At 45.8% G+C, this 26,972-nt stretch overlaps 1 protein-coding gene across 4 annotated transcripts in view; it reads right to left on the bottom strand.

Moving 5' to 3' along the window:
- Positions 1-5,312: 5,312 nt before the first annotated feature.
- GDF9 (growth differentiation factor 9) overlaps positions 5,313-26,972 on the bottom strand; it is a 30,086-nt gene continuing 8,426 nt past the window's right edge. For 2 of the 4 annotated variants that reach the window (XR_008892813.1, XR_008892812.1), the window contains exons 3-4: positions 6,393-6,458; positions 6,220-6,269 (exon numbers count right to left, since the gene is read on the bottom strand). Coding sequence is in view for 2 of the 4 variants with exons in the window: in XM_056574962.1 (XP_056430937.1) it covers positions 5,356-6,269; positions 6,393-6,458; positions 9,260-9,581 (1,302 nt within the window). In the remaining 2 variants the exon portion in view is untranslated. Of the gene's footprint in view, positions 6,270-6,392; positions 6,459-9,259; positions 9,601-26,972 lie in introns of those variants that run through there. The other 2 variants (XM_056574962.1, XM_056574963.1) reach the window with 2 other exon arrangements.

Below are 26,972 nucleotides of genomic sequence, written 5' to 3'. Positions count from 1 at the left end.
ATGGGGGAGATATTTCAAACAAGAAAAGAAAAGTTCCCATTGCTCATAGTAACCAGATTGCTTTATTAATTTTTTAAAAAGGCCTCTGAAAAATGAAAGCAGCAATCCGATTCGTTGCTATGGGCAACTAGTCAAATTGATAAATCTCCCCATGGTGAACACCCCAGGAAAAAGGGGACACAGAACTAGATTTACACAGAAAGATAATGACATATCATTGTTTGCTTTGGTAAGAGTTCTGTAAGCCTTTCTATTTTTTTGCTTTGGTTTTGCTTAAGTGTGACATATTTATCATACTATCTCAGGGGGTTGCTAAACTTGGCTCACATAAGCAAAAAATAAAATCACTTGGGAATACCATTTTCAAAAAAATAAAATGTATGTTTTTATTTTATTATTTTATTATTATTCTTATTTTTCTTCATTTCACATCAGTCTATCCTGTGGGCTATTTTGGATTTGGTGGACTATGATTACCAGCATTTTTTGTTTAAATATCAATTTTATAACAAGGGCTTGTGTTGTGTTTTTTGGAATAAATGTTTTTTATTTTATTTACTTTACAGGCTTAGTAGTGGAAGCTGTCTCATAGAGAGAGTCCATTGCTAAGCCGGGGCTTAGCATTAGCCACAAAAACCGCTAGCGCTAACCCCTGATTATTACCCCGGTACCCACCTCCACAGGGGGAGCCGGGAAGAGCCGGTACCAACAGGCGCCCGTATTGTGCTCCAGCACCTAGGCGGTAACGGGCTGGTGTTATTTAGGCTGGGGAGGGCCAGTAACAATGGTCCTCGCCCACCCTGGTAACATCAGGTGGTTGCTGTTTGGTTGGTATCTGGCTGAGAATAAAAAATACAGGGAACCCTATGCGTTTTTCTTTTATTTAATTAATTATTTATTTATGAAAAAATATATATATTTTTATTCTCAGCCAGATACCAACCAAGCAGCAACAGCCTGACATTACCAGGGTGGGCGAGGACCATTGTTACTGGCCCTCCCCAGCCTAAATAATGCTGTTACCGCCTAGGCCCAGGAGCTCCATTTTTGATGCTCCAGGCCTGTTGGTAGCAGCTCTTCCTGGCACCCCTGTGGTGGCAGGTACCGGGGGAATAATCAGGGGTTAGCGCTAGCTGTTTTTGGTGCTAATGCTAAGCCACGGCTTAGTAATTGATCCTGTCTATGAGACAGCTTGCACTGTTAAGCCTGTAAAGTAAATTAAAAAAAATATATATATGTTTAAAAAAAAAAACTTCACATCTCTTGCCCACGCAACACTACTACAACTCCCAGCATTTCCTTACAGTAAGGACATGCTTGGAGTTGTAGTTGTGCAGCACTGGGGGGAGTGGAAGACAAGCTTGTCACCCGCCCCCACTGCATGACTACAACTCCCAGCATGCCCTTACAGTAAGGAAATGCTGGGCGTTTTAGTCATGTGGCGCGGGCAAGTGACAAGCTTGTCTTCAATCCATTGATAAATCTCCCTTAATGTCTTTCTGATCACTTTTTGGGATTGGCTCACAGCATAAGTGGTACAGATTTTCGGCATGGAAACCAATAATATTTATCGTAACAAAGTGAATGAGATTTAACCCCTTTAGGACAATTGAAGTAAATGTACATCCTGATACCTGGGTCTTCGTGCACTAAGACATACATTTACATCCTGTACATGGACGGCACAGGAGCTGTGCTCTTTGATGCACAGCCAGGGAACCGCCAGTAATGGTGGACAAAAGCAGTCACACTGATGTCTGCAATTAACCCTTCAGATATTGTGATCAATACTGATCAAGGCAACTGAAGCAATACCAGGGCTTTGTACGGCTCATCAGACCACCCACTGCACGATGGCTGGGGTCCATTGAGCCAAGATGTCGGCTCAGGGGATCATCTTTGCCTTCTGGCAGACTAGAGAAGTAGATCACCAATCATACTAATCAGTGTTGTGCCTATGCAGAGCAGTCACCAGTATTAGAAATCAAAAGATTCCTATAAATAGTCCCCTATGGTGACATTAGTGAATAACAAGCAATCAAAAAGTCCTATCAAAACAAAAATGGTACAGTTAAAAAAAGAAATACATATTACAGCTCAAAAATTTTTTTAACCCTTATACTGAAAAATAAAAGTTATTAGGGAGGCCTTAAAAGGACCATTCGCATACACTCAAGGTTTTTTTTTATTTTTATAAAAGTAGTTAATGCACTGCATAGAAAAAAATCTGCATTCCTTTCCCCTTCATTCCTTCCCCCCCTTTATTGACAGTCATCTGGAAGCGATGCCCTGTTTCCAAATCTCTTTACGGCACTGCACAGATTTTGAAACAGGGCTCTGCTTCCAGCTGACTGTCAATCAAAAGGGACAGGGATGAGAGGAGGAGTGAGGAGGTGTTCCAGCCCTCAGCACTTCAGGGTCATGGGAACATCTCTTTGCGCCAGAGAATAAAAAAAACTTTCTATGATATGGAAGCAAAGACCAATATATGAAAGGTGCCATGTGTAGCAGTTTGAATGTGAATTGCAGCTGAAAGTCTCCCTTTAATGCGGAGCTATACAAAAGCAGCGGCACTACTGGAGAATAGATTACACTACCGGAGAATTGTCACTTTCTAATCTCGACATGAATGGAAATAAATATGCCTCATATTGCTGTTGTAAGTACATGCATAATGCTTCAGTGTATTGCTTGTCCCTATCTTTGAAAGGTGTTGGACATTATTAGGTTGTGTCTAGTATTGCAGCTCACCTGTATTAAAATGCATAGAGGTGACCTTAAATACCACACATGACTGGTGGGTAAATGTGGAAGAAAGCAGTCATGTTTATCTTAGGCTCTGTTTACTTCGTGTACCTGGGAGTATTTCAAGGCTGTTTTACAAGCAAAATTAGCTTAAATGAATCTAAATATATATATTTAAAATTGAACTGTAATAACTAATTGAATTCAATTGAAAAATAGTCATAGCATGGACTAACATTTTATACCTGTAAATACACTTCAATAAACTGTTTAAACATAGCCCAGTAGTGATCATACATCTTAGGAGGCCTATGTGGACGACAATACATACATCTTATGCTTAAATAGTGAAACCCCTTTAGGATGATCACCCAAAAATGGCACAAAATGGTGATCTTCAAGGGGGTGATTTTCTTAAAGAATGCAAAATAGATATGGAAATAAACATCTGGTATGGATAAGAGAGTGGTCTTCTCAAATAGGTGGGATTTTACTGTATTTACTGTATGAGATCTTACTGTATAACTGTTACGTTGTATTCTTTTACATGTCTATCATTTGACTTTGAAAAAAAATAAAAACGCTAAATAATGACAAGACAGGTTCTGCATTTTGCATTCTCCCCTTTAATTTTGTGTATAGTGAAAGTTAACATTTTGTAATATGGTCAACCAGAGATATCCATTGTGTCAATGGTGCCTTCTTGTTCGGTTCTAACAGTTTCATTATGAAGAGTGTTGTGTAGCATTATAAAGGCACAAACTACTCAAAGCAAACATGAAACTGCAGCCATGTGCTCATACAATTTACATTTCTACCAAAACAGCATTAAAAGACATTTCAAAGACTGTGTTACTTAAAGCGCTGCGCAATAGGGGGAAAAGGCCCCTCATATTAAACTAGAAAGTGCTAGTATATACCCACTCACCCATTTTTAGTAAAAGGGGTTATCCAGCATTAGAAAAACTGATTTCTTCCACACAAAAAATAAATAATACTGCCACACATTTGTCTGAAAGTTGAGTGTGGTTTTGCAGCTCTGTTCCATTGAAGTGCATAGAGCCAAAATGTAATACCACACAACCTGCGGATAGGTGTGGTGTTTTTTATAGAAGAAGTTAGCTCTATTTTTCTATTACTGAATAACCCCTTTAAAAGGCCCCTCAAGCTAAAGCTGAGGGGGCCCCAATAAACTTCTCACAAATTTAGACAGTAAAAGAGCATCTCACAAGAGTGCTCCAGTCTACAATTATGTGTTACAATAGCTCTGTTTAACAAATGAGGACTCTCACTGAAAGTGTTCAGCGAAGATGTGCAAGAGTAAATATCTGGGGAAATATTTACACACAGTCCTATTTCTTGGACAACCCCATAGACATTTCTAAAATTACCTCATTCATTTAACTATCCATTTTTTACTTTGAAATATCTATCAAAAGGCTACAACTTTGCATGTAAAGACTTGGCCTAGCAAAAGTGCAATAAGACATAAGCGCAAATTATAATGCACATAACATGGCATTATTAATGTGTTGTATAAGGAAGTATGTCTTAAAAATTCAGACAACTTTTTTTCCCCCCAGAAACCATTGCGGAAGGAAGGTAGTTGTCCCCTGGACAACCATTTGACATGCTCTTTAAAAAAAACATTTAAAAAGTAACATCAGTAACCTTAAAACCTCCTTCTTGGTATCTGGGGACCTTTAGGTATTAAAATCTACAACACTGCAGCATTAAAATATCTATTAAATTGATAAACACTCAACATAAGGGTCCCATTAGGTGCCCTCCTGACTGCACGTGCTTGCTGGTCTCCATGTTATTGCAAAGCAGTGCATGTGTGGCCCACTTGGTAGAACGGGGAGCATTGTTTGTGTTCTATATATGTTTTCCTAAATGTAGAATAATGGAGAAATTAGAGTCCAGTAGTCTCTTAAATAGACTACATCGGACCACAATTTTTATCTTGCCACACTGCTTTCTTTAGCTATTGCATTTTTTGCAATTCTTAAAGGGGTATTCCATGAAAAAAAGTGGGTTTTTTGGTCAGATCAACTGGCTCCAGAAAGTTAAACTGATTTGTACATTACTTCTATCAAAAAAAAATCTTAATCCTTCCAGAACTTAACCGATGCTGAAGTTCAGTTATTTTCTGTCTGACTACAGTGCTCTCTGCTGACACGTCTGTCTCAGGAACTGTCCAAAGTAGCAGCAAATGCCCACAGCAAACCTCTCCCGCTCTGGACAGTTCCTGAGACAGAGGTGTCAGCAGAGAGCACTGTGATCAGTCCAAAAAAAAAAAATTAACTTCAGCAGCCGATAAGTACTGGTAGGAATAAGATTTTTTTATTAGAAGTAATTTACAAATCTGCTTAACTTTCTGGAGCCAGTTGATATGGGAAAAAATTTTTCATGGAATACCCCTTTAACCTAATGAAACATGATGCATGAACTAAAGCAGTGTTCCCCAACCAGAGTGCCTCCATCGGTGTCTCACTCCTACAACTCCCCGCATGCCTAGACAGCCTTTGGCTGTCCAGGCATGCTAGGAGTTGTAGGTGTGCGACATCTGGAGGCACTCTGGTTAAGGAACACTGAGCTAAAGGAAGGTTAGCGGCATGTACATCTGGTTGCAATCATATCTTCATACTCTTTATAAGCAATAGAGTTATCAGGTTCAATCGTAAGTACACTCATAGGTCGATATTCTGACGGTACACAAGAGGGTCGAGGTATTGAGGAATCCACTTTTTCATAGATTATATTTTGAACTATGGTGTGTACTGGAGAGCCATACTTATGGCCAACCACCCTAGGGCAATCTCCTTTACAGTAATCAGGACTGTAGCGATGTGGTGCTAGGATCCATTTGTCCCAGTTCAACTGACTGAAACTAAGTCGAAACTTATGAAGTTCACATTCATTTTGATGGTACACATATTCCTTGAAAAGCTTACTGAAATTGTATGAACTTTCTACAGTTGGGCCTGTCATCTCAACATCTTGGCCCCTACGATGGCGAGACACTTTAGTGGCTGGTACATTATCCTGCAGATCATGCAGAATGTTTTCCCTAGACCAGTTTAGAGGTTCCACGTGCATTTTTCTACGGTGATAGGCCTTGTTGCTTGTGTCGTTTAAATAAAGAAGAAGACATGGTGGAGATCTTGTCATTTGTAGAGGTCCCATGGTCCCAAAAATATGGTGGTGCTTGTTCCAAAGGCAGGTTAAATTGACAGACAGATGAATAATTTGCCTGGTCGAAACAAATGGTTGAAGAAAAGTAGTTACGTCAATTTCAACCCATCTTCGCTTGTTCCGGAGTTGGAATTCAAACATATGCGGGACTCTAGGACACATTGGGCTTGGAAGTTCTTCATCAGTGTTTTCCAGGGTAAACGTACAGGTGATGTTCGAGGAGGAATATCGCTTGTTAACAGCATAAAGCAAGACAGATCGAAGGTTCTGCTCCAAGGCGGATACACTGTCAACATTAAATGTCAAATCCTGGGTCTTTACATGGCCTGAATTGGAACCAAAACAAATTAAATTATTAAAATGCTCAACATTGTGAAAAGGTTAACGCTAGGTCTATGGTACAAGTATAGGTACTAGGTACAAGTATAAAAAAATACCAGATGCCTCACCATCAAATCTTTCATCTTCAACTCTTATAATTAGTGATTCATTAGAGGTACAGCTAAAAGGGTTAACTGGCAAAAAAAAAAGAAAATATTTTTTTAAAGTTTTTAGGGTGCCTTGAAGTTTATTGTGCAGGTATATCGTGTGTGTGAAGACATCAACAAGCTGGAGGAATGTAAGCACTGTTAGAATGACAGCAATAGGGAAAGAAAGGTGGGTATGGCTATAGACAGTATTTTGTGCCCTTTTTAGGGTACGTACCTGCTGCATGTTTTCTGCAGCTGATTTTGGTACCCATTGACTTTAAAGAGTAGCTCCTTTTTTCTTCTGTCCCTGCCTATTGTATATCCCTAACCCCCTCCCTGCCTTGAATTTTTTTTTTAAACTAGATTAAAAGGGCCTTTTTGTCTGCCTGGTAGTGTGCTCACACCAGACAGACTTCCCCAGCAGGCGCAATGTCACTGATGCCTGCTGGGGCCGATACTTCCGCCCTTAGTTCATATATACAGGGTGTCTCCAGCTGTTTCCCCACTACAACTCCCAGCTTGCCCTGATATCTATTGGCTGTCAGGGCATGCTGGAAGTTGTAGTGGTGAAACAGCTGGAGGCAACTTGTGTTGAAACAATAAGTTAGGGCCATGGCTGCAGCGCCACCTCGTTCCCTTTAACCCCCCCCCCCCCCCATGTTGAGAACCCCAAACCCAGCTCTCCCCCCAACCCCCGTGTTGAAAACCCCAAAACCCGCTCTCCCCAAGACAAACCCTAGTGCAGAGTTCTGAGGCAGCAGCAGAGTGTAAATGCCGGGAGGCGGGGGCCAGCGTGTGAGGCCAAGGAGCCAATGCGCTCTCTGCACTCGCTCCCACCTGCCTGATTGACAGGCAGGGAGCGAGCACAGGCTAAATGAATTAGGACCGATTGCCCGACCGGCATCGGTCCGAATTCAAGCGTGACGTCACACCAGCCTGCAGCTGGCCACTAGGAGGGAGACCCCTAGTGGCAGGTTTTCAAAATTAAAATGAACTATTTAAAAAAAAATAATTAAACGCATGGATCTATATTAGAGATATGTTGTAGTACAACATATCTCTACAACATATCAAAAAAAAGTTTGGAGTCAGTGCCCGTTTAATAGGCAGCAAAAGCAGTAGCAGAAAATATGCAGAAGGTACTGTATGTACCCTTAGGGTACGGCCAAATATAGCATATATGCTGTGTATTTCACACTGCAGGAAATTTGCAGTGAGCAAACACAGGGTTTTGACGGCGCAGCCATGTGTGCACAGCAAGATGTGGAGGTAACCCCAACATGCAGGCCCACCTTCAAACCTCACTGCACACACAAGGCTGCGATGGGGAAACCCTGTGTGTCTGCTCATAGCAAAATACGCTCCATATTTCCATCTGCACAGCAGATTTCCTACAACGGGAAATGAAAATCTCATGCACTATATGTGACCCTACCCTTAATCTGTAAAATGAAAAGCTTAAAAGAATGAGCCAAAACACAGACCAAATGTCGTTTGCTGTTATTTCAGCCATTTTTAAAGCCCAAAAAAGTATTAGAAGGAGAAGTATCATGGAAGAAAACTTTAGTTTTAGATTGCAGAGGGTCCAACCGCTGGGGCCTCTGGCTCTTAAGGGAACACTGCATCACAACCCCTGTACTAAGTTGTCGATGACATGCCCCCTTCATATATCCCAGAGATATATGGAAGGGACATGTCAGCCACTGATTCGTGCGGGCGTCGTGATGCTGCGTTCCCGGGGAGAGCCAGGCTCCCATCCAAGAGATCACAGGGGGGCCCCAGCGGTCGGGTCCCCCATGATCTAAAAATAATCCCCTATCCTGGGGACATGCCCATTCTTTCTGCAGACAATGGAATTAAAATTTTAAAGGGATACTCCAGCGCTAAGATGCCTGATCGCGGGGTTCCCGCCGCTGGGGGCCCCCGTGATCTTTGACGCAGCACCCCATTACCATCAGCCCCCGGAGTATGTCCGCTCCGAGTCTGATGACTGCTGATCACAGGCCCCCCCCCCCCCATGTGACGTTCACTGATGCAGCCAGACTTGAAGTAAAATAAAAAACAATGTTTTTAAAATTATATAAGAACTCCTTATTTTGGTTGCTATGGGCAACTGGTCGACATTTCCTCTACACAGGGTTTCTTCCCCCTGTGACTACAGCGGGAAATCTGTCGCTACGAAAGGACACTCAGTTACCCGGCTGCAGAAAGTGGCTCTCACTTGTGACTGACGTGAAATACACTGTGGATGAGCTACGTGTGACCCTACCCTTACAATTCTGCTACACGTGACCCTACACTTATATGGACAATATCATTATCATTGCATATACACGTCTTTTATTGCGTACTATTGTCGCATTTCCACTGAGACATTGCAATTTGCGACATTTCATTGCGCCTTTGTCATTACGTCGTTTTCAGGTTCCGACTGCAAATTCAACTTTTGACAGCTTCTTTTTTTGCAGTGGTCAGGAATTTACTATTAGCGCCTTTTATACTGTCTCGCAAAAAAGTTACCAATACCGCAATTTTGTAGCAATTCAAAGTCATTTTTAAACTGACATAAGTGCCATACCATCACTTTTGGCTAGAAAACACCAATAAACGCCAAAGTTACGATAAAGCGTGTGACAAATGATAAATTTGGCGCAAGTCCGTCAAAAACACCGCAAAAAGAAATAGGGTAAAAAAAAACACATAGAACAACCAGTTTTGATAAATACCCCCCAATATGTAAAGACTGTTCACATATCCAAGGAATAATAAAGTAAAAAAAATAAAATAAATAAATAAAAAACAGGGGAATGTGATGGATGGAAGACACGAAATGTATTAATACTGACCTCTTGTTTCCAGCCTTAAGCCTGGTTTACACTCGGTCTTTGGAGTGAACAGTCTGACGGTGTTATACTCAGCATTCCTGTGCACCCTGGGTACACCCTCCTTGGTGGCGGATATCTTAAAGAGTTTTTTCATGTACTTGATGGCTACAGATTGGGGAGCTGGTGTTCCCTCAATCCAGTCTGGGCGCTCGGACAGCTCCTTAAACAAAGGAGGAAGCATCTGAAAAGCTTGGCTTTCATACGCCAGTTGTGAATCACCTGCCGAGAGGGAGAGCAGCCAGGTGGAATAGTACAACATGGCTGCAAATAGTGTCAGAGCCATTCCTTGGAGGAGATGTAGTTCTCTATCCAAATCCCTCCATGTCAATTAGCAGACTGCTCCAGGGAGCTTGCTCTGCTGCTTACTACCTTAAATAAGCTTCAGCTGCTTTTTCCTTAACCCTTTTACGGCTGGAGACTTTAGCTACATTTTATCATATACAGTACATAGTAAAGAAAACCCTTCCAAACTATGGGGGGTATTTATCAAAGGGTTTATGTGGTTTTTTTCCCCGTATGTTTGGCGCAATACTTTGGCGCAGTGTCTTTTTGCGCCAAAGTTTGGCACATTCTCTCCACTGTCATTTTTACAACTTTCTCAAAATCACACAGTCCTGTGTGTGATTTTTACTTTGGTCAGTAATTCATCATTTGCGCCAATCGATCTTTGGTGCAATTTTGCGCCTTTAGGGTTTTTTTTTTTTTTTGGCACAATTCCCCGCCAAGAAATTTTGTACATGGAAAACACACATAGCAATGTCAGAAAATGTAAAGGTGTCAAAATACATGAAAGCATCGACACCTCCAGGGCTGCGCACTACTATCCTGTGACATAGTTGTCTCTGAAGGACCTTTACCCTCCGTTGAGCCAGCATTGGACATGGCCACAAAGGTTCTGGAAAGGTAAGCACTAAAGCAGTGGTCTTCAAACTGTGGCCCTCCAGATGTTGCAAAACTACAACTCCCAGCATGCCCGGACTGCCAAAGGCTGTCCGGGCATGCTGGGAATTGTAGTTTCGCAACATCTGGAAGGCCACAGTTTGAAGACCACTGCACTAAAGTAACAAAAAAAAAAAAAACACTCAAGTTAAAAATAAAATCCATTTCACATGATATATACCGTATTTATCGGCGTATAACACGCACTTTTTAGGCTAAAATTTTTAGCCTAAAGTCTATGTGCGTGTTATATGCCGATACCGCCCCAGGAAAGGCAGCGGGAGAGAGGCCGACGCTGCCCGCTTCTCTCCCCCTGCCTTCCCTGGGGTCTAGAGCCCTGCTACCGGCCCTTCTCACCCCCTGGCTATCGGCGCCGCTGCCCGTTCTGTCCCCCTGACTATCGGTACCGGCGCCGATAGCCAGGGGGAGAGAAGGGGCAGCGGCACCCATTGCGTGTGCCGCTGCCCCGTTGCCTCCCCCCATCCCCGGTGGCATAATTACCTGAGTCGGGTCCGCGCTGCTGCAGGCCTCCGGCGTGCGTCCCCTTCGTCGTTGCTATGCGCTGCACGGCGCGGCGCATGACGTCAGTGCGCCGTGCATAGCAACGACGCAGGGGACGCACGCCGGAGGCCTGCAGCAGCGCGGACCCGACTCAGGTAATTATGCCACCGGGGATGGGGGGAGGCAACGGGGCAGCGGCGCCGGCAATGGGTGCCGCTGCCCCTTCTCTCCCCCTGGCTGTCGGCGCCGCTTCTCTCCCCCTGGTTATCGGCGCCGGCAGTGGGGCGCCGGTACCAATAGTCAGGGGGACAGAATGAGCAGCAGCGCTGATAGCCAGGGGGAGAGAAGGGCCGGCAGCAGCGCTCTATACCCCAGGAAAGGCAGGGGGAGAGAAGCGGGCAGCGACGGCCTCTCTCCCCTGCCTTTCCTGGAGATGTATCGGGGTATACACGCGCACACACGTACCCTCATTTTACCACGGATATTTGGGTAAAAACTTTTTTTACCCAAATATCCTTGGTAAAATGAGGGTGCGTGCTATAGGTCGTTGCGTGGTATACCCCGATAAATACGGTATATATATATATATATATATATATATATATACCCCACAAAAGAAAATAACTCACGTCGCTTGCTGATATACTGCAGGAGGGATAAATTTGGTGCATGTCCACAAAAACCAAAGCGAAAAAAAGAAGGGGTAAAAAATAACTTTCAACAGGCAAAATTTATAAATACCCACCTAACCTATGTCCTGCTCTCAGACATCAGTTTGTGGTCTTGTATGAACCATTGTTTGTTGAAACCATCGTATGTTGAGGGATCCATCCGTGCAATGTAAAGTATAGGAGGTAATACTCACGTGTCCCCGCCGCTCCGTGTCACCGCTGCCCTGGATGTCTCCCTCCATCGCTGTTGCCGCGTGCCCGGGTTGTCCCCATCGCTCCGGAACGTTTCTGCTGCCCGGGATCCTCGCTCTCTGTCGCCGCCATCACGTCGCTACACACGCCGCTACGCACGCCGCTACACACGCCGCTCCTATTGGATGACGGGACGGCGTGTGCGACGACGTGATGACATTGAAGGAGAGCACCGTCGTAGCAGGGGACCCCGAAGAGGACGCGCCGGAGCCCCGAGGACAAGTAAGTGATCGTCAGGGCACACGGTGCACCGTAAATGGCTATCCGGTGGCAGCTGAAGCAGTCTGCACTGCCGGATAGCCGTTTATGCGATGGCCCCGACATACAAGAGCATCGTATGTTGATGCTGCCTTCAACATGCAATGGCTTCTGAGAGGCCATCGTATCCTGAAATGATCGTATGTCGGGGGCCATCGTAGGTCGGGGGGGGTCACTGTATTTTCTATCTCTCTACCATAGGTTGACCATGGGTGAGCAGTACACCTGTTGAGAGTTCAGTGGATCTTCTGTGCAAAAAAGATCACAAATTTGTGCCAAACATTTATTAACATTCTCAACCTGATGTGTTCATATTAAAACCTTACTTGAAGATATCAGTAAATGAGCTTGAGGAATTCTCTTCTTGGCAGACTTTTACATAGATGAGGGGATTTCTCTCAGAGATGAATATATTTCATTGTTTAGGAGCCTAACTAACCTGTTTTTCATGCCTAGAAGTTTTCTGATAGAAAGTGCTGTCAAGGTCCACATTCAGACCAGAAGTTTTGTGCTGCGCAGTTTTTTTTATGTTTTTATGTATAAAAGGCTGCACCAGCCAAACATTACAGCCAGAGCGCTGCTTTGGCGCATTTTGTCAACAGTTTCCTATAGCCAAAAATGATAGAAAAGACTGCCCAAAATTTATGTGAGAATTTGGTACAAGTTTTTCCAGTTTGGTCATGCATTGAGTGCTTCCGTCACAAGTACTCAACCAATAGGTTGCCGATGTATACTTAAAGGGGTACTCCGGCGCTTAGACATCATATCCCCTATTCAAAGGATAGGGGATAAGATGCCTGATCGCCGGGGTCCTGCCGCTGGTGACCGCCGTGATCTTGCAGCCTAAGGGTGCGTTCCCACAGGGCGTATACGCAGCGTATTTGACGCTGCGCAAAATGTATGGCAGCAGCGGGAAATACGCTGCGTATCCCTTGCTCACTATACACACAGGGCTTTCCGGCGACAGCCCTATGTGTGTAGTGAGTTTTGGAGGCGGGGCCGTGTGCCAGCGTATCTGTGACGCGCGGCTCCGCCTCCAAAACTCACTACACACATAGGGCTGTCGCCGGAAAGCCCTGTGTGTATAGTGAGCAAGGGATACGCAGCGTATTTCCCGCTGCTGCCATACATTTTGCGCAGCGTCAAATATGCTGCGTATACGCCCTGTGGGAACGCACACCCTAAATCTCCCCCCTAGTGACTCTGTAAACACTATTTGAAATGGACTGGACAATGCAGCAGACTGCGCTTTTGAGTAGCATATAGGGCCCAAGTGGAGTCACTAGGTGATGGGCCATTGAAATAAATGCCATCTGTTCGCTTTAAGTCCAAATGTTGAGAACCTATACCAAATTTTCATACATCCATGTAGTAATTTTGTGCAGTCATTTCTATCATTTTTGGTAAAAGGAAACTGTTGACAAAATGCGCCATAGCAGCGCTCCACCTGAAAGATTGACTGGTGCGACATTTCATATGAAAAACTGCACAGCACAAAACTGCTGGTCTGAATATGAAGTTTGACAGTGCTGTCTCATGACGGAAGCCCTTAAAGGGGGATTCTGGGCAGAAACATCTTATCCCCTATCCAAAGGATAGGGGTAAGATGTCTGATTGCGGGGTCCCGCCGCTAGGACACCCCACGATCTCCCTGCAGCACCCACATTCTATGCCGGGCTGTGTCTCCAGTTTCGGAAACCTCCCCCTTGTGATGTCACGTCACGCCCCCTCCATTCATGTCTCTGGGAGGGGGCGTGTAATGGCAGTCATTGAGGGGGTGTAACGTCACGACTGGGAGTGGCGTTACTTCCCGTCTTCAGGGGTTTTCAAAACTGGAGATGCAGCCCCACATGGAGATCGCGGGGGGTCCCATAGGCGGGCCCCCCCGTGATCAGACATCTTATTCTGGAGATAAGATGTTTTTGCCCAGAATACCCCTTTAACCTCTTAAGGACGCAGGACTTATGGATACGCCCTGCATTCTGAGTCCTTAAGGACGCAGGGCGTATCCATACGCCCGTGGGAATTCCGGTCCCCACCGCTAGCCGGTTGGGGACCGGAGCTGGATGCCTGCTGAAATCATTCAGCAGGCATCCCGGCATATCGCCCAGGGGGGTCATTATGCCCCCCCCATGTCGGCGATGGCCGCAGATCGCTGGACAATTCAGTCCAGCGATCTACGGCGATTCCGGGTCAATCGGGTCTCCAGTCTCTGACGGCCCCGAACAGCCAGAGCCTGCAGAGGTGAGGTGGCACTGGTGCCACCTCACGATCGCCCTGATTCGTCGGCCGGATTACCGGCCGACCAATCAGGGCGCCTGCTGCGGGTGTCACTCCTGCACACGCTCCGCCCCTCTTTCGGAGGACGTGAGCGGGTGCGGGAAGACGACCCCGGGTGCTGGGGACCCCGATCCCGGGCGTCCATGTTGGGATCGGGGCCCCAGGAGCGACGGCGGCGGCGAGGGACAGTCCTGCGACGGAGCAGCAGCAGGAGGTGAGTTACAGCCTCCTGCTGTTGCTTAGCAAGAGCTCCCAGCATGCAAAAAGGGCATGCTGGGAGCTGTAGTTATGCAACAGCAGGAGGCAGACCACCACAACTCCCAGCATTCCCTTATGGGCATGCTGAGACTTATGGTTTTGCAACAGCTGGAGGCACATTTTTTCTATGGAAAAGTGTACCTTCAGCTGTTGTATAACTACAACTCCCAGCTTGCACAAACAGCTAAAGTGCTTGCTGGGAGTTGTAGTGGTGCATCTGCTGGTTGCATAACTACAACCATTTTTTTTTTACCTAACTCAGTGTTTCACGACAGGTGTGCCTCCAGCTGTTGCAAACTACAACTCCCAGCAGTCACCTTACACCATGCACCGTACATGCTGGGAGTTGTAGTTTTGCAACAGCTGGAGGCACACTGGTTTTGAAACACTGAGTAAGGTCACAAACTCAGTGATACATAACCAGTGTGCCTACAGCTGTTGCAAAACTAAAACTCTCAGCTTGTACAGTCTGTCAGCGCATGCTGGGAGTTGTAGTTTTGCAACAGCTAGATGTCCGCCCCCCCCCAATGTACAATAACATGGGCGGAGGCTTACACTAAGTATCGGGCTGCAAATTTGAGCTGCAGCTAATTTTCTGCAACAGCTCAAACGGCCAGCGAGAAACTACTGTGAACCCCCGCCCGTGCGACTGTATCCTAAAAACACTACACTACACTACCACAAAAAATAAAATAAAAAGTAAAAAAACACTACATATACACATACCCCTACACAGCCCCCCTCCCCAATAAAAATGAAAAATGTCTGGTACGCGACGGTTTCCAAAACGGAGCCTCCAGCTGTTGCAAAACAACTATTCCCAGTATTGCCAGACAGCCACTGACTGTCCAGGCATGCTGGGAGTTTTACAACAGCTGGAGGCACCCTGTTTGGGAATCACTGGCGTAGAATTCCCCTATGTCCACCCCTATGCAATCCCTAATTTAGGCCTCAAATGCGCATGGTGCTCTCACTTTTGAGCCCTGTCGTATTTCAAGGCAACAGTTAAGGGTCACATATGGGGTATCGCCGTACTCGAGAGAAATTGGGTTACAAATTTTGGGGGGTATTTTCTGCTTTTACCCTTTTAAAAAATGTAAAATTTTTGGGAAAAGAAGCATTTTAGGTAAAAAAATGTTTGTTTTTTTTACATATGCAATAGTCGTGAAACGCCTGTGGGGTATTAAGGTTCACTTAACCCCTTGTTACATTCCCCGAGGGCTCTAGTTTCCAAAATGGTATGCCATGTGTTTTTTTTTTGCTGTCCTGGCACCATAGGGGCTTCCTAAATGCGGCATGCCCCCAGAGCAAAATTTGCTTTCAAAAAGCCAAATGTGACTCCTTCTCTTCTGAGACCTGTAGTGTGCCAGCAGAGCACTTTTCACCCCCATATGGGGTGTTTTCTGAATCGGGAGAAATTGGGCTTCAAATTTTGGGGGGTATTTTCTGCTATTACCCTTTTTAAAAATGTAAAACTTTTGGGAAACCAAGCATTTTAGGTAAAAAAAAAATTTTTTTTACATATGCAAAAGTTGTGAATCACCTGTGGGGTATTAAGGTTCCCATTACCCCTTGCTACGTTCCCCGAGGGGTCTAGTTTCCAAAATGGTATGCCATGTGGGTTTTTTTTGCTGTTCTGGCACCATAGGGGCTTCCTAAAGGTGACATGCCCCCCAAAAACCATTTGACGCTCCTTCCCTTCTGAGCCCTCTACTGCACCCGCCGAACAATTAACATAGACATATGTGGTATGTGCTTACTCGAGAGAAATTGGGATTCAAATACAAGTAAAAATTTTCTCCTTTTACCACTTGCAAAAATTCAAAAATTGGGTCTACAAGAACATGCGAGTGTAAAAAATGAAGATTGTGAATTTTCTCCTTCACTTTGCTGCTATTCCTGTGAAACCCCTAAAGGGTTAAAACGCTTACTGAATGTCATTTTGAATACTTTGGGGGGTGCAGTTTTTATAATGGGTTCATTTATGGGGTATTTCTAATATGAAGACCCTTCAAATCCACTTCAAACCTGAACTGGTCCCTGAAAAAAAGCGAGTTTCAAAATTTTGTGAAAAATTGGAAAATTGCTGCGGAACTTTGAAGCCCTCTGGTGTCTTCCAAAAGTAAAAACTCATCAATTTTATGATGCAAACATAAAGTATACATATTGTATATGTGAATAAAAAAAATGATTTGGAATATACATTTTCCTTACAAGCAGAGAGCTTCAAAGTTAGAAAAATGCAAAATTTTCAAATTTTTCATCAAATTTGGGGATTTTTCACCAAGAAAGGATGCAAGTTACCAAAAAAATTTACCACTAAGTTAAAGTAGAATATGTCATGAAAAAACAAACTCGGAATCAGAATGATAACTAAAAGCATTCCAGAGTTATTAATGTTTAAAGTGACAGTGGTCAGATTTGCAAAAAATGGCCAAGTCCTTAAGGTGAAAAAGGGCTCAGTCCTTAAGGGGTTAATGCAGAGTGAACCTAGTTTAAGGCTATGTTCATATGTTCGAATGTTTGCGCGGAAAATCTCAGTGTGGACATTCTGCAGACTGTGGGCACTGTCATAAGGCTATGTTCACACATCGAAATTTCCATTTGGAAGTCTGCTTGGAATTCTGCACGGAGATGTCACTGCAGCAGAGTCCTGTTGAATTCATCAGGATCCTGCTGCTCTGTGCACACAGCGGAATTTCCATGCCAGATGTTTCCGGCACGGAAATTCTGAATTCTGTGTCTGCAGCAAGAATTAACATGTTCATTCTTTCTGCACACTCCACATGGAATGCATAGCCGTCTATAAGACGGCGCATTCCATTGTGGTCCGAGATTTAGTGTGCGGATATTCCGAGATGTGAACATAGCCTAATATGCCTGCGCTAGGACCGCACGGGAATTCGCCAACTCATAGACGGCTATGTATTCCGTGTGGAGTCCGCAGAAAGAATGAACAGGTTCATTCTTTCTGCGGACAAGGAATCCAGAATTTCCGTGCCAAAAACATTCCACTCGGGAATTCAGAGGTGTAAATGCTGCATCTCCGCCTCTCCCATAGAGATACATGGAGATGGCGTGTTGGCCGAAGAATCATGCTGCGGCCGACACGCCTCCTGCATGGGGAAGAGCGTAGCAGAGCCGGGGCCCCATACAGTAGAATGCAGGGGGTCCCAGCTGTCAGACCCCCCACAATCAGACACTTATCCCCCAGGGGATAAGTGTTCTATGGCTGCAGTACCCCTTTAAGGACACATCACCATCTAAAAATCATTACTCTTTTATATTTCTATCCACAGACCCATATGGGGCATGTTTTTTGCACAAACAATTGTCCTTAATAATAACATCACTAATTTTACCATGAAATTGAAAAGAAAACCGCATTTTTGCAAATTGTGGAAGCTTTTGTTTTCACACTGTACACTTTTCGGTAAAAATCTAATTTTCTTTATTATGTGGGTCAAAACAACTAAAATGATACCCATCTTTACATACTTTACGATTATTGCACTGCTTTAATAAAAACTTGAACTTTTTTAAACAAAATTATTATGTTTAAAATCACTTTATTTTGACCACCTATAACTTTCTCATTTTTCCGTATATCGGGCTGTTTTTTGCGCCGTGATCTGTAGTTTTTATCAGTACCACTTTTGCATATATATGACTTTTTAATCGCTTTTTATTAATCTTTTTTAGAATGTGATGTGACAAAAAAGCAGCAATTTTGGATTTTTTTTAAATTACATTTATGCTGTTCATCGTACAGGAGCATTAACATTATATTTTGATAGTTTGAACATGACGATACCAAATATGTTTATTATTTTTATTTTGTTACGCTTTTTGGGGTAAAATTAGGAAAAGGGGCCATTAAAATTTTTATTGGGGGAGGGGCTTTTTTCAAATTTTTAAAAACTTTTTTTTTTAAATTTTCTACATTTTTTGTGTCCTCATAAGGAGACTATCTACAGCAATTCTTAGATTGCAGATACTGAACAGTGCTATGCATAGGCATAGCACTGATCATTATTATCAGCGATGAGAAGACCGGAGAAGAAGATGCCAGGAGAGCAGCGGAGGAAGCTGAAGGGACCTCCGGCCACCATCTTGGATAATCTGATTCCTGCGGCCGTGCCACAGGCAATCCTATCATCCATTCAAATGCCCACTTTGCTGCGTGATCGCTGATGTCTGCAATTACCGGCAAGTCCGACCTGCTCCAGTGCTCAGGTCATGTACAGGACGTAAATGTACATCTTGGTGCATTAAATACCAGGACACCAGGACATACATTTACGTCCTGTGTCATTAAGATATTAAAAGCCAGGGTTTATGGAAAATAAAGTGGCACTTTATATGATATGATAAACGTATATAAGTATATAAATGGCCCATACAAAAAATATGGAGAAAAACTGTTCCAGGTTAAACCCCCCCAAAGGACGAGGGGGCACTCCCTCCGTCTGGAGAAGAAAAGGTTTAGTCTAAAGGGGCGACACGCCTTCTTTACCGTGAGGACTGTGAATTTATGGAACGGTCTACCTCAGGAACTGGTCACAGCAGGAACAATTAACAGCTTTAAAACAGGGTTAGATACATTCCTGGAACAAAATAACATTAATGCTTATGCAGAATTATAAAACTACATCCCTTCCCCTTATCCCCTTACACCCTTCACTTCAATTCCCTGGTTGGACTTGATGGACGTAATTCTTTTTTCAACCATACTAACTATGTAACTTTACTTCTTACTACTCCTGGTGCAGATCAGTACAATGCCAGTGCTTTGGTATCCTTCAGGGATATAGTACAGTTCCTTTGAAATCACTAATCCTTTGGTTGTGCTTGTATTTGTAGTTCCACTTTACTTTACTTTGCTTAGTTAATACTGTATACTTCTTTAACCCCTGTGGATGGTTGGCTGCAGTACCTGAAATGCCCATTAATTGGTGGATGGAGACCACAATTGAACTTAGTAAGCTTTTACTGAAAACTGAAATTGTAATCACATGATCAGTAGCCATTTCATGAGAAATGATTCGGTATTGTGGAGACTCCAGTCACATGATTGTAACATCACACAGGTCCTGGATCTCCTCTCCTCATACGACCACAAGCCCAGCCCTGGAAAGGATGTGCTTTTAGCTGTGAGAGGCTGCACCACAGAGACAGCAACTGTTCATAGAGAGAGACCTGCTGACTGCACTGAGGGACTAGAACTAAGTCCAGATGTCTGGTGAATGCAGTGAGAGGAAACTCCAGCTGGACTGACCTGGTTACGGGCGCTGTAGGGGAAGCCAAAAGGCCTCTCTACCCTGTTCCACCACAGTACACCTATCTTCTCAGTTGAAGTAAAGACTTTGAGGTCCGGCGGCAGACATTACACAGCTCAGTCTGTTTCAGTGATGCTGCAGAGCATATATTGAACATATTGAATATTGTATTGAGGGGGAACTATTTTCTATACGAAGATTCTTTTTACCAGCAACGGAGAGGTTCGGCGATGGGGGCAAATGTGCCCCCCCCCCCCCCCCGTATGCTAATGCATACATGGCTTTTTTTGAACATCAATTTGTATACCAGAACCCCCTTTTCTTAAAGCATTCCAGACTATGGCGTTGTTATATTGACGACATTGTATGCATATGGGAGGGGCCACAGTCGTCACTACTGGAATTTTTTGATCATCTCAATACCATCCGCCCGGAACTTAAATTCACATTGACCTATGACACAAAAAGTGTAAGCTTCTTGGACACACAGCTATTAAAAAATGAGGAAGGAGGACTCACCACAGACCTCTTCAGGAAATCGACCGATAGGAATAGTGTTACGCCGAGCGCTCCGGGTCCCCGCTCCTCCCCGGAGCGCTCACGGCGTCTCTCTCCCTGCAGCGCCCCGGTCGGTCCCGCTGACCGGGAGCGCTGCACTGTCATGGCCGTCGGGGATGCGATTCGCACAGCGGGACGCGCCCGCTTGCGAATCGCGTCCCAAGTCACTTACCTGTCCCGGTCCCCGGCTGTCATGCTCTGGCGCGCGCGGCTCCGCTCTCTAGGGCGCGCGCGCGCCAGCTCTCTAGATTTAAAGGGCCAGTGCACCAATGATGGTGCCTGGTCCAATCTTCCCAATTACCTTGATTAGTTTCCACCTGTGCACTCCCTACTTATACCTCACTTCCCCTGCACTCCCTGGCCGGATCTTGTTGCCCTTGTGCCTAGTGAAAGCGTTCCCTTGTTTGTTCCTAGCCCGTGTTCCAGACCTCCTGCCGTTGCCCCTGACTACGACCCTTGCTGCCTGCCCTGACCTTCTGCTACGTCCGACCTTGCTCTTGCCTTATCCCTTGTACCATGCCTATCTCAGCAGTCAGAGAGGTTGAGCCGTTGCCGGTGGATACGACCTGGTTGCTACCGCCGCTGCAAGACCATCCCGCTTTGCGGCGGGCTCTGGTGAAAACCAGTAGCTACTTAGAACCGGTCCACCGACACGGTCCTCGCCAAACCCTCTCTGACACAGAGGATCCACCTCCAGCCTGCCGATCCGTGACAGTAGATCCGGCCATGGATTCCGCTGAGGTGCCGCTGTCAAATCTTGCCGACATTTCCACGGTGATCGCCCAGCAAGCCCTAAAGATCACCCAACGAAATCACCAGCTGGCATACTTGACCACCGTGACACTGCAACTTCAGTCACAGATACAGCAGCTGCTGCCGCAGATACAGCAACTTCAGTCACAGACACAGCAGCTGCAACAACCATCTCCTCCGCCGGCTCCTGCAACTCCTCCGCAGCAACCGGCCGCTCCTAACCCCTGCTTGTCCCTGCCGGACAAATTTGATGAGGACTCTAGACTCTGCCGTGGTCTCCTGCCTGGGAAGGCCCTGCCATGTGCCACACCGCCCGGAGCACCTCTCTTACAGTATCCTTTGCAATCCACCCCTGTGCCTCCCGCCGAGGAGGCTATGCAACTGGATCGGTCCCGCCTGACCCCTGAAGAGAGGACTCGCCGCAGGAAGAAAGAAGATTTACTTCTACACTGCACTGTGCGTTACCGCACAGAACCCCTGCTCTTCAGCATGGAACTTTTTGTTTTGCCCAAATGCTCCTCTGAAGTCCTCCTCGGTCTGCCATGGCTCCAACCCCCATCTTCTGCCCTTGTCTGGACCACCGGGGAGATCGGGAGCTGGGGTGCTTCTTGCCACAGGAAGTGCCTCACGTCTGCTCCCAGTCCCGTCAGTCAAGCCTCTGTGTCTCCCCCTTTACCTGGCCTCCCCAAGGCCTGTCTGGACTATGCTGTGTCTCCTCCTCACGGCTCCCGTCCTGTTGACACTCTGCCCCGTGCTGGGCTTGACCCTCTTCCCTCCCTCCCCACCCCCACGCCTTCTTGTGTGCCCGCTGTTGATGAGGTTTTCCGGGGCTTCGCCACCATCTGGGAAAAGACTCTTAAATCCCTCATACTAGCCTCATCCCGGGTGAAGAAGCTTGCCGAAGGAAAACGAAGAACCCCACCTGTTTTTGTGTGGCTCTCCACCAAGTATATCCGCTTCCGTGTCCCCAGTTTTAATCTCGGACCACGTTATCTTGGACCCTTTGGAGTTGAGTGCTCAGAGGAGAGATCTTGGGAACCTGAGGACATCATCCTGGACAAAAGTCTTATCCTCAGGTTCTCAGGCTCCAAGAAGAGGGGGAGACCCAAGGGGGGGGGTACTGTTACGCCGAGCGCTCCGGGTCCCCGCTCCTCCCCGGAGCGCTCACGGCGTCTCTCTCCCTGCAGCGCCCCGGTCGGTGCCGCTGACCGGGAGCGCTGCACTGTCATGGCCGTCGGGGATGCGATTCGCACAGCGGGACGCGCCCGCTTGCGAATCGCGTCCCAAGTCACTTACCTGTCCCGGTCCCCGGCTGTCATGCTCTGGCGCGCGCGGCTCCGCTCTCTAGGGCGCGTGTGCGCCAGCTCTCTAGATTTAAAGGGCCAGTGCACCAATGATGGTGCCTGGTCCAATCTTCCCAATTACCTTGATTAGTTTCCACCTGTGCACTCCCTACTTATACCTCACTTCCCCTGCACTCCCTGGCCGGATCTTGTTGCCCTTGTGCCTAGTGAAAGCGTTCCCTTGTTTGTTCCTAGCCCGTGTTCCAGACCTCCTGCCGTTGCCCCTGACTACGACCCTTGCTGCCTGCCCTGACCTTCTGCTACGTCCGACCTTGCTCTTGCCTTATCCCTTGTACCATGCCTATCTCAGCAGTCAGAGAGGTTGAGCCGTTGCCGGTGGATACGACCTGGTTGCTACCGCCGCTGCAAGACCATCCCGCTTTGCGGCGGGCTCTGGTGAAAACCAGTAGCTACTTAGAACCGGTCCACCGACACGGTCCTCGCCAAACCCTCTCTGACACAGAGGATCCACCTCCAGCCTGCCGATCCGTGACAAATAGCTTGCTACACTTTTCAAGTGCCCACCCACCCTCCATAAAAAAAGAAATCGATTCCCCAATCACAGAGACAGCGCATCACTAGATTCGTGCAAGACCCTATGTTACGGACTAAAAGACTTCAAGAACTAGATGACAAATTCAGGGAAAGGGGCTACCCCGAAAGTACTCTTGGGACTGCATCAGAGATAAGAAGTTCATCCACATGTAGAACACAATCCAAAAAAATTCCCTTTGTCCGCACCTACCACCCGCTTAGTTTTAGGGTTGACAAGATTGTCAGACAGCACCGGGACATTCTGAGGAAATCCTATCCCGGGGTGGAAGAATTTAATGACCCCCCCCCCCCCCCCTCATCTGTAACAAGAGAGCCCCAAACATTAAAGATAAGATGGTACGGGCGGACGTGGGTAGCAAAATTTAAAAAAGCAGACAATCTTTCCTCTGTACCCAGAAGACAGGTACATACCCCTGTTTGAACTGTGCACAGTGCTCCAACATGATGCGGTCCAATAAAATTACTCACTCCCATTCTGGCAAAACGTTCCCGATCAATATATTTTTTACCTGCCAATCAAAAAATGTCATATATCTAATAAAATGCCCGTGCGGTCTCCTATACGTTGGGGAAACTACCCAGCGTGTGGGAGACCGCATCAACAGACATAAATCTACAATCCGATGTAAAAATCTCCTTTTTCCAATCCCTAATCATTTTCACAAACAGAGCCATAATATCTCTCAACTGCAGTTTCAGGTTATTGACGAGGTGATTCCACCACGACGAGGTGGTGATATCAAAAAACTACTTGCCCGAAAAGAAGCTTATTGGATACATAAGCTCGATACATTGGAACCTTGCGGCCTTAATCGCGAGTATGAACTGTCAAGTCTTTTGTACTGATTACATTGTATATACATACTAACTGACTTGTTTCTCTCGCTCTCTCTCTCTCTATAGCTGCAACGCCCAACTTGAAGCACCTCCTCTTTACTATGCTCTCATTCATGAAAACGCATTGTTTATTTTGCTTTGTTGCTCCACGTGGGAATATGACGCCACAGGGGGAGGTGTTCACTATCTGTCTGGGGATTCGTTGATTAATGCTATGACGTGTATTTGAAACATATGGCGCCTTTAAATAGCGCCACTGTTCATTGTGTTGTTATGCAGTTGAAAAAGGCTGTACAGGCCGGAACACGTGCTGCGTTAACTTATGCCTTAATAAAAAGAAAATTATTTGCATCAAAGATTGGTGTGCCGGGACTCTTTTGTACTCTCATTGGATCACCTATCCCTGGCACCCACACCGATCCAAGTGCCGACCGAACACACTGTGATGCTGCAGAGCAGAACTTGTATGGGCCCAATCTCTCCCCTATGCACCAATGACCATTATGGCGAAGACAAGGGGGTGAGCTGCAGGTTAGCAAGTAGGTGGAAAAGGAACGTCTGCATCGCATTGTTTATTCCTGTGATACCATTGTTATTGTACTTTCTTATGACTGGTTGTTCACTTTCTATTTCCTATATAAAGTTAGTTCCAGTTAGGCTGTGTCTCTTTGTATGCAGTATATTCCCAGGGTGACCCCAGATCTCGACCTTGAATGCTCCACTGGGTAGAGGCACTGCTGCAGACATGTACCCCAGGTCCAATATAGCGGAGGCTCAGGATCCGCCTGTTGGGTGAACTGGGGTAAGGAACCAAGGGACACGGAGACATTAAGGGACACTCCCAATACACCGCTACACTTCTCTCACTGTAAGCACTACTGTTCAGAGGTTAGGCCTATGCTTGACATTATATGATCCCTCTAGGCATAGCCCAACTTTTCCTGTACTTTCTCTTGCCATTATAACCGGGTTGCTGCACTGCACTGTCCTATTTAACCGAGCAAGCTAACAAAGGTCCTCACAAGGGGTGGTCCATGGTGCTTGCAAGGATTCCACCCCACTTTATGGGTGTTGCTGTGAAATGACTTCCTAAGTGTATCCAGCAGCTAATCCCTTGATGTTTGCCTGTAGCTAACTAGGCCAGGTCCATAGGAACAGTTTACCTAGTTCTTCATTGCAATCGATCCCCAGAATACTTCTTTTGAATGCTACCTCTTTCTTGTACCTTGGTAGCTGGACATGCTAGGCAGTAAAACTTGGATGGAACAGTGCTAGTGAAGTAGGCAACCTGTCTTATAGGTGAGAGAACTGCAGAGCAATAGTATGCACTCTTTGGAGCTTAAGCTCATACTGGCTAGAATCAGTCTCCTCAGATTAGCAGAGCTGAGAAGCTGGGATCCTGGCTGTATCCGAGCTACCACCAGACTGACTTGAATCTGAGCTTTTTGCTCTCCCTATCCTGGAAATGGGGGTGATGTTGGACCATCCTTTGCAATAATTGGCTGAGAGGATGGACATGTGACAGAGAACTACTGCTCTTACATAGTGCAATAGACTTACGGGTAGAAATTGTTAAACCCTAACATTCTGTATGAGACTCATGTAATACACAGCAACACAGAAAATTCATTTCTAAAGGAATTAACACAGAGATAAAGGCATCAGCATGTTAGGAAAAGACTTTTGACTGTCCAGAAAACCCTAACTGGGTTCAATATAATAGCTGGTACTTCTGTGCTGGGCAACCACACTTTAACTATGAGCTGTCGCAGTATTTACACAGCTGTTTAATTAAATATACTGAATTAAATGGTTATATATATATATATATATATATATATATATATATACTAGCTGAGTACCCAGTGTTGCCCGGTTTTTCCTTCCTCCTCCTTGTTGGGGAGGAAAATTAACAAAGGAGGAAGCTTTTGACTTCATATCCCATCCTCATATATTGTTGTCATATCCCAACCCCATATTTCATCCATTTCCCGTCCTCCTATCTCAACCTCATATCACGCCCTCATATCCCATTCTCATATCCCGACCTCTTATCCATTCCTCATATCCCATCCTCATATCTCGGCCTCCTATCCCATCCTCATATCCTGTCCTCATATCTTGTCCTCATATCCCGTCCTCATATCCCGTCATCATATCTTGACCTCATATCCCATCCTTATATCCCGGCCTCATATCCTGACCTCATATCTCGACCTCTTATCCCAACCTCCTATCCCATCCTCATATCTCGACCTCCTATTCCATCCTCATATCCCATCCTCATATCTCGACCTCATATCCCAACCTCCTATCCCATTCTCCTATCCCGTCCTCCTATTCCGTCCTCATATCGCAACCTCATATCCCGTTCTCATATCCCGTCCTCATATGCCGTCCTCATATCCCGACCTCATATCCCGTCATCATATCCCGACCTCCTATCTCGACCTCATATTCTGTCCTCATATCCTGTCCTCATATCCTGACCTCATATCTCGACCTCCTATGCCGACCTCCTATCCCGACCTCATATCCCGACCTCATATCCTGTCCTCATATCTTGACCTCCCCTCCCGTCCTCCTATCTTGACCTCATATCCTGACCTCATATCCCTTCCTCATATCTCGACCTCCTATCCCGACCTCCTCTCTTTGTAAGATGGGATGTGGCTTGAAAGCCGGATTGACACATTTACCAGGAGATGCAGAGCGGAGCTTGTGAAGTAAGGTACTGGAAGTCCCATATACTCGCATGGGACTTGAAACAAAAACCCATCTTTTATGTAAGGATGTAGGTAAGGGTTAATTTAACTATCATATCTTTTTATTTGACATATAAGTAATATGTGTACAAAGGTATTATTGAAATATCTCCAGCCGTACGGAAGTTATGTGGGAACATACATTTCCCATTGATTTGCATGGGACTTTAACCTCCTTCCCGCTATAGGACGTATGCATACGTCCAATCATCCGACACGTTTGCGCAATTGGACATATGCATACGTCATAGTGATCTCCGGCACTGCCACGGGCAGCGCAGAAGATCGGCGACGGGAGCCTGCTGTCAATCACAGCCGGAGTCCCGCCGCAGCTGCCGGAGCCGCAATCGTGCCAGTCCCGGTAGCATTAACCCCCTAGATCCTGATCACGGCATCTATGGTGTTGACAGGGGGAGAGCTCTCCA

This window comes from Hyla sarda, chromosome 4 (assembly GCF_029499605.1).
Source record: "Hyla sarda isolate aHylSar1 chromosome 4, aHylSar1.hap1, whole genome shotgun sequence".
NCBI classification, from domain to species: Eukaryota; Metazoa; Chordata; class Amphibia; order Anura; family Hylidae; genus Hyla; species Hyla sarda.
Note: the sequence above shows the minus strand (reverse complement) of the source record. Positions and strands in the feature narration are given on the sequence as shown.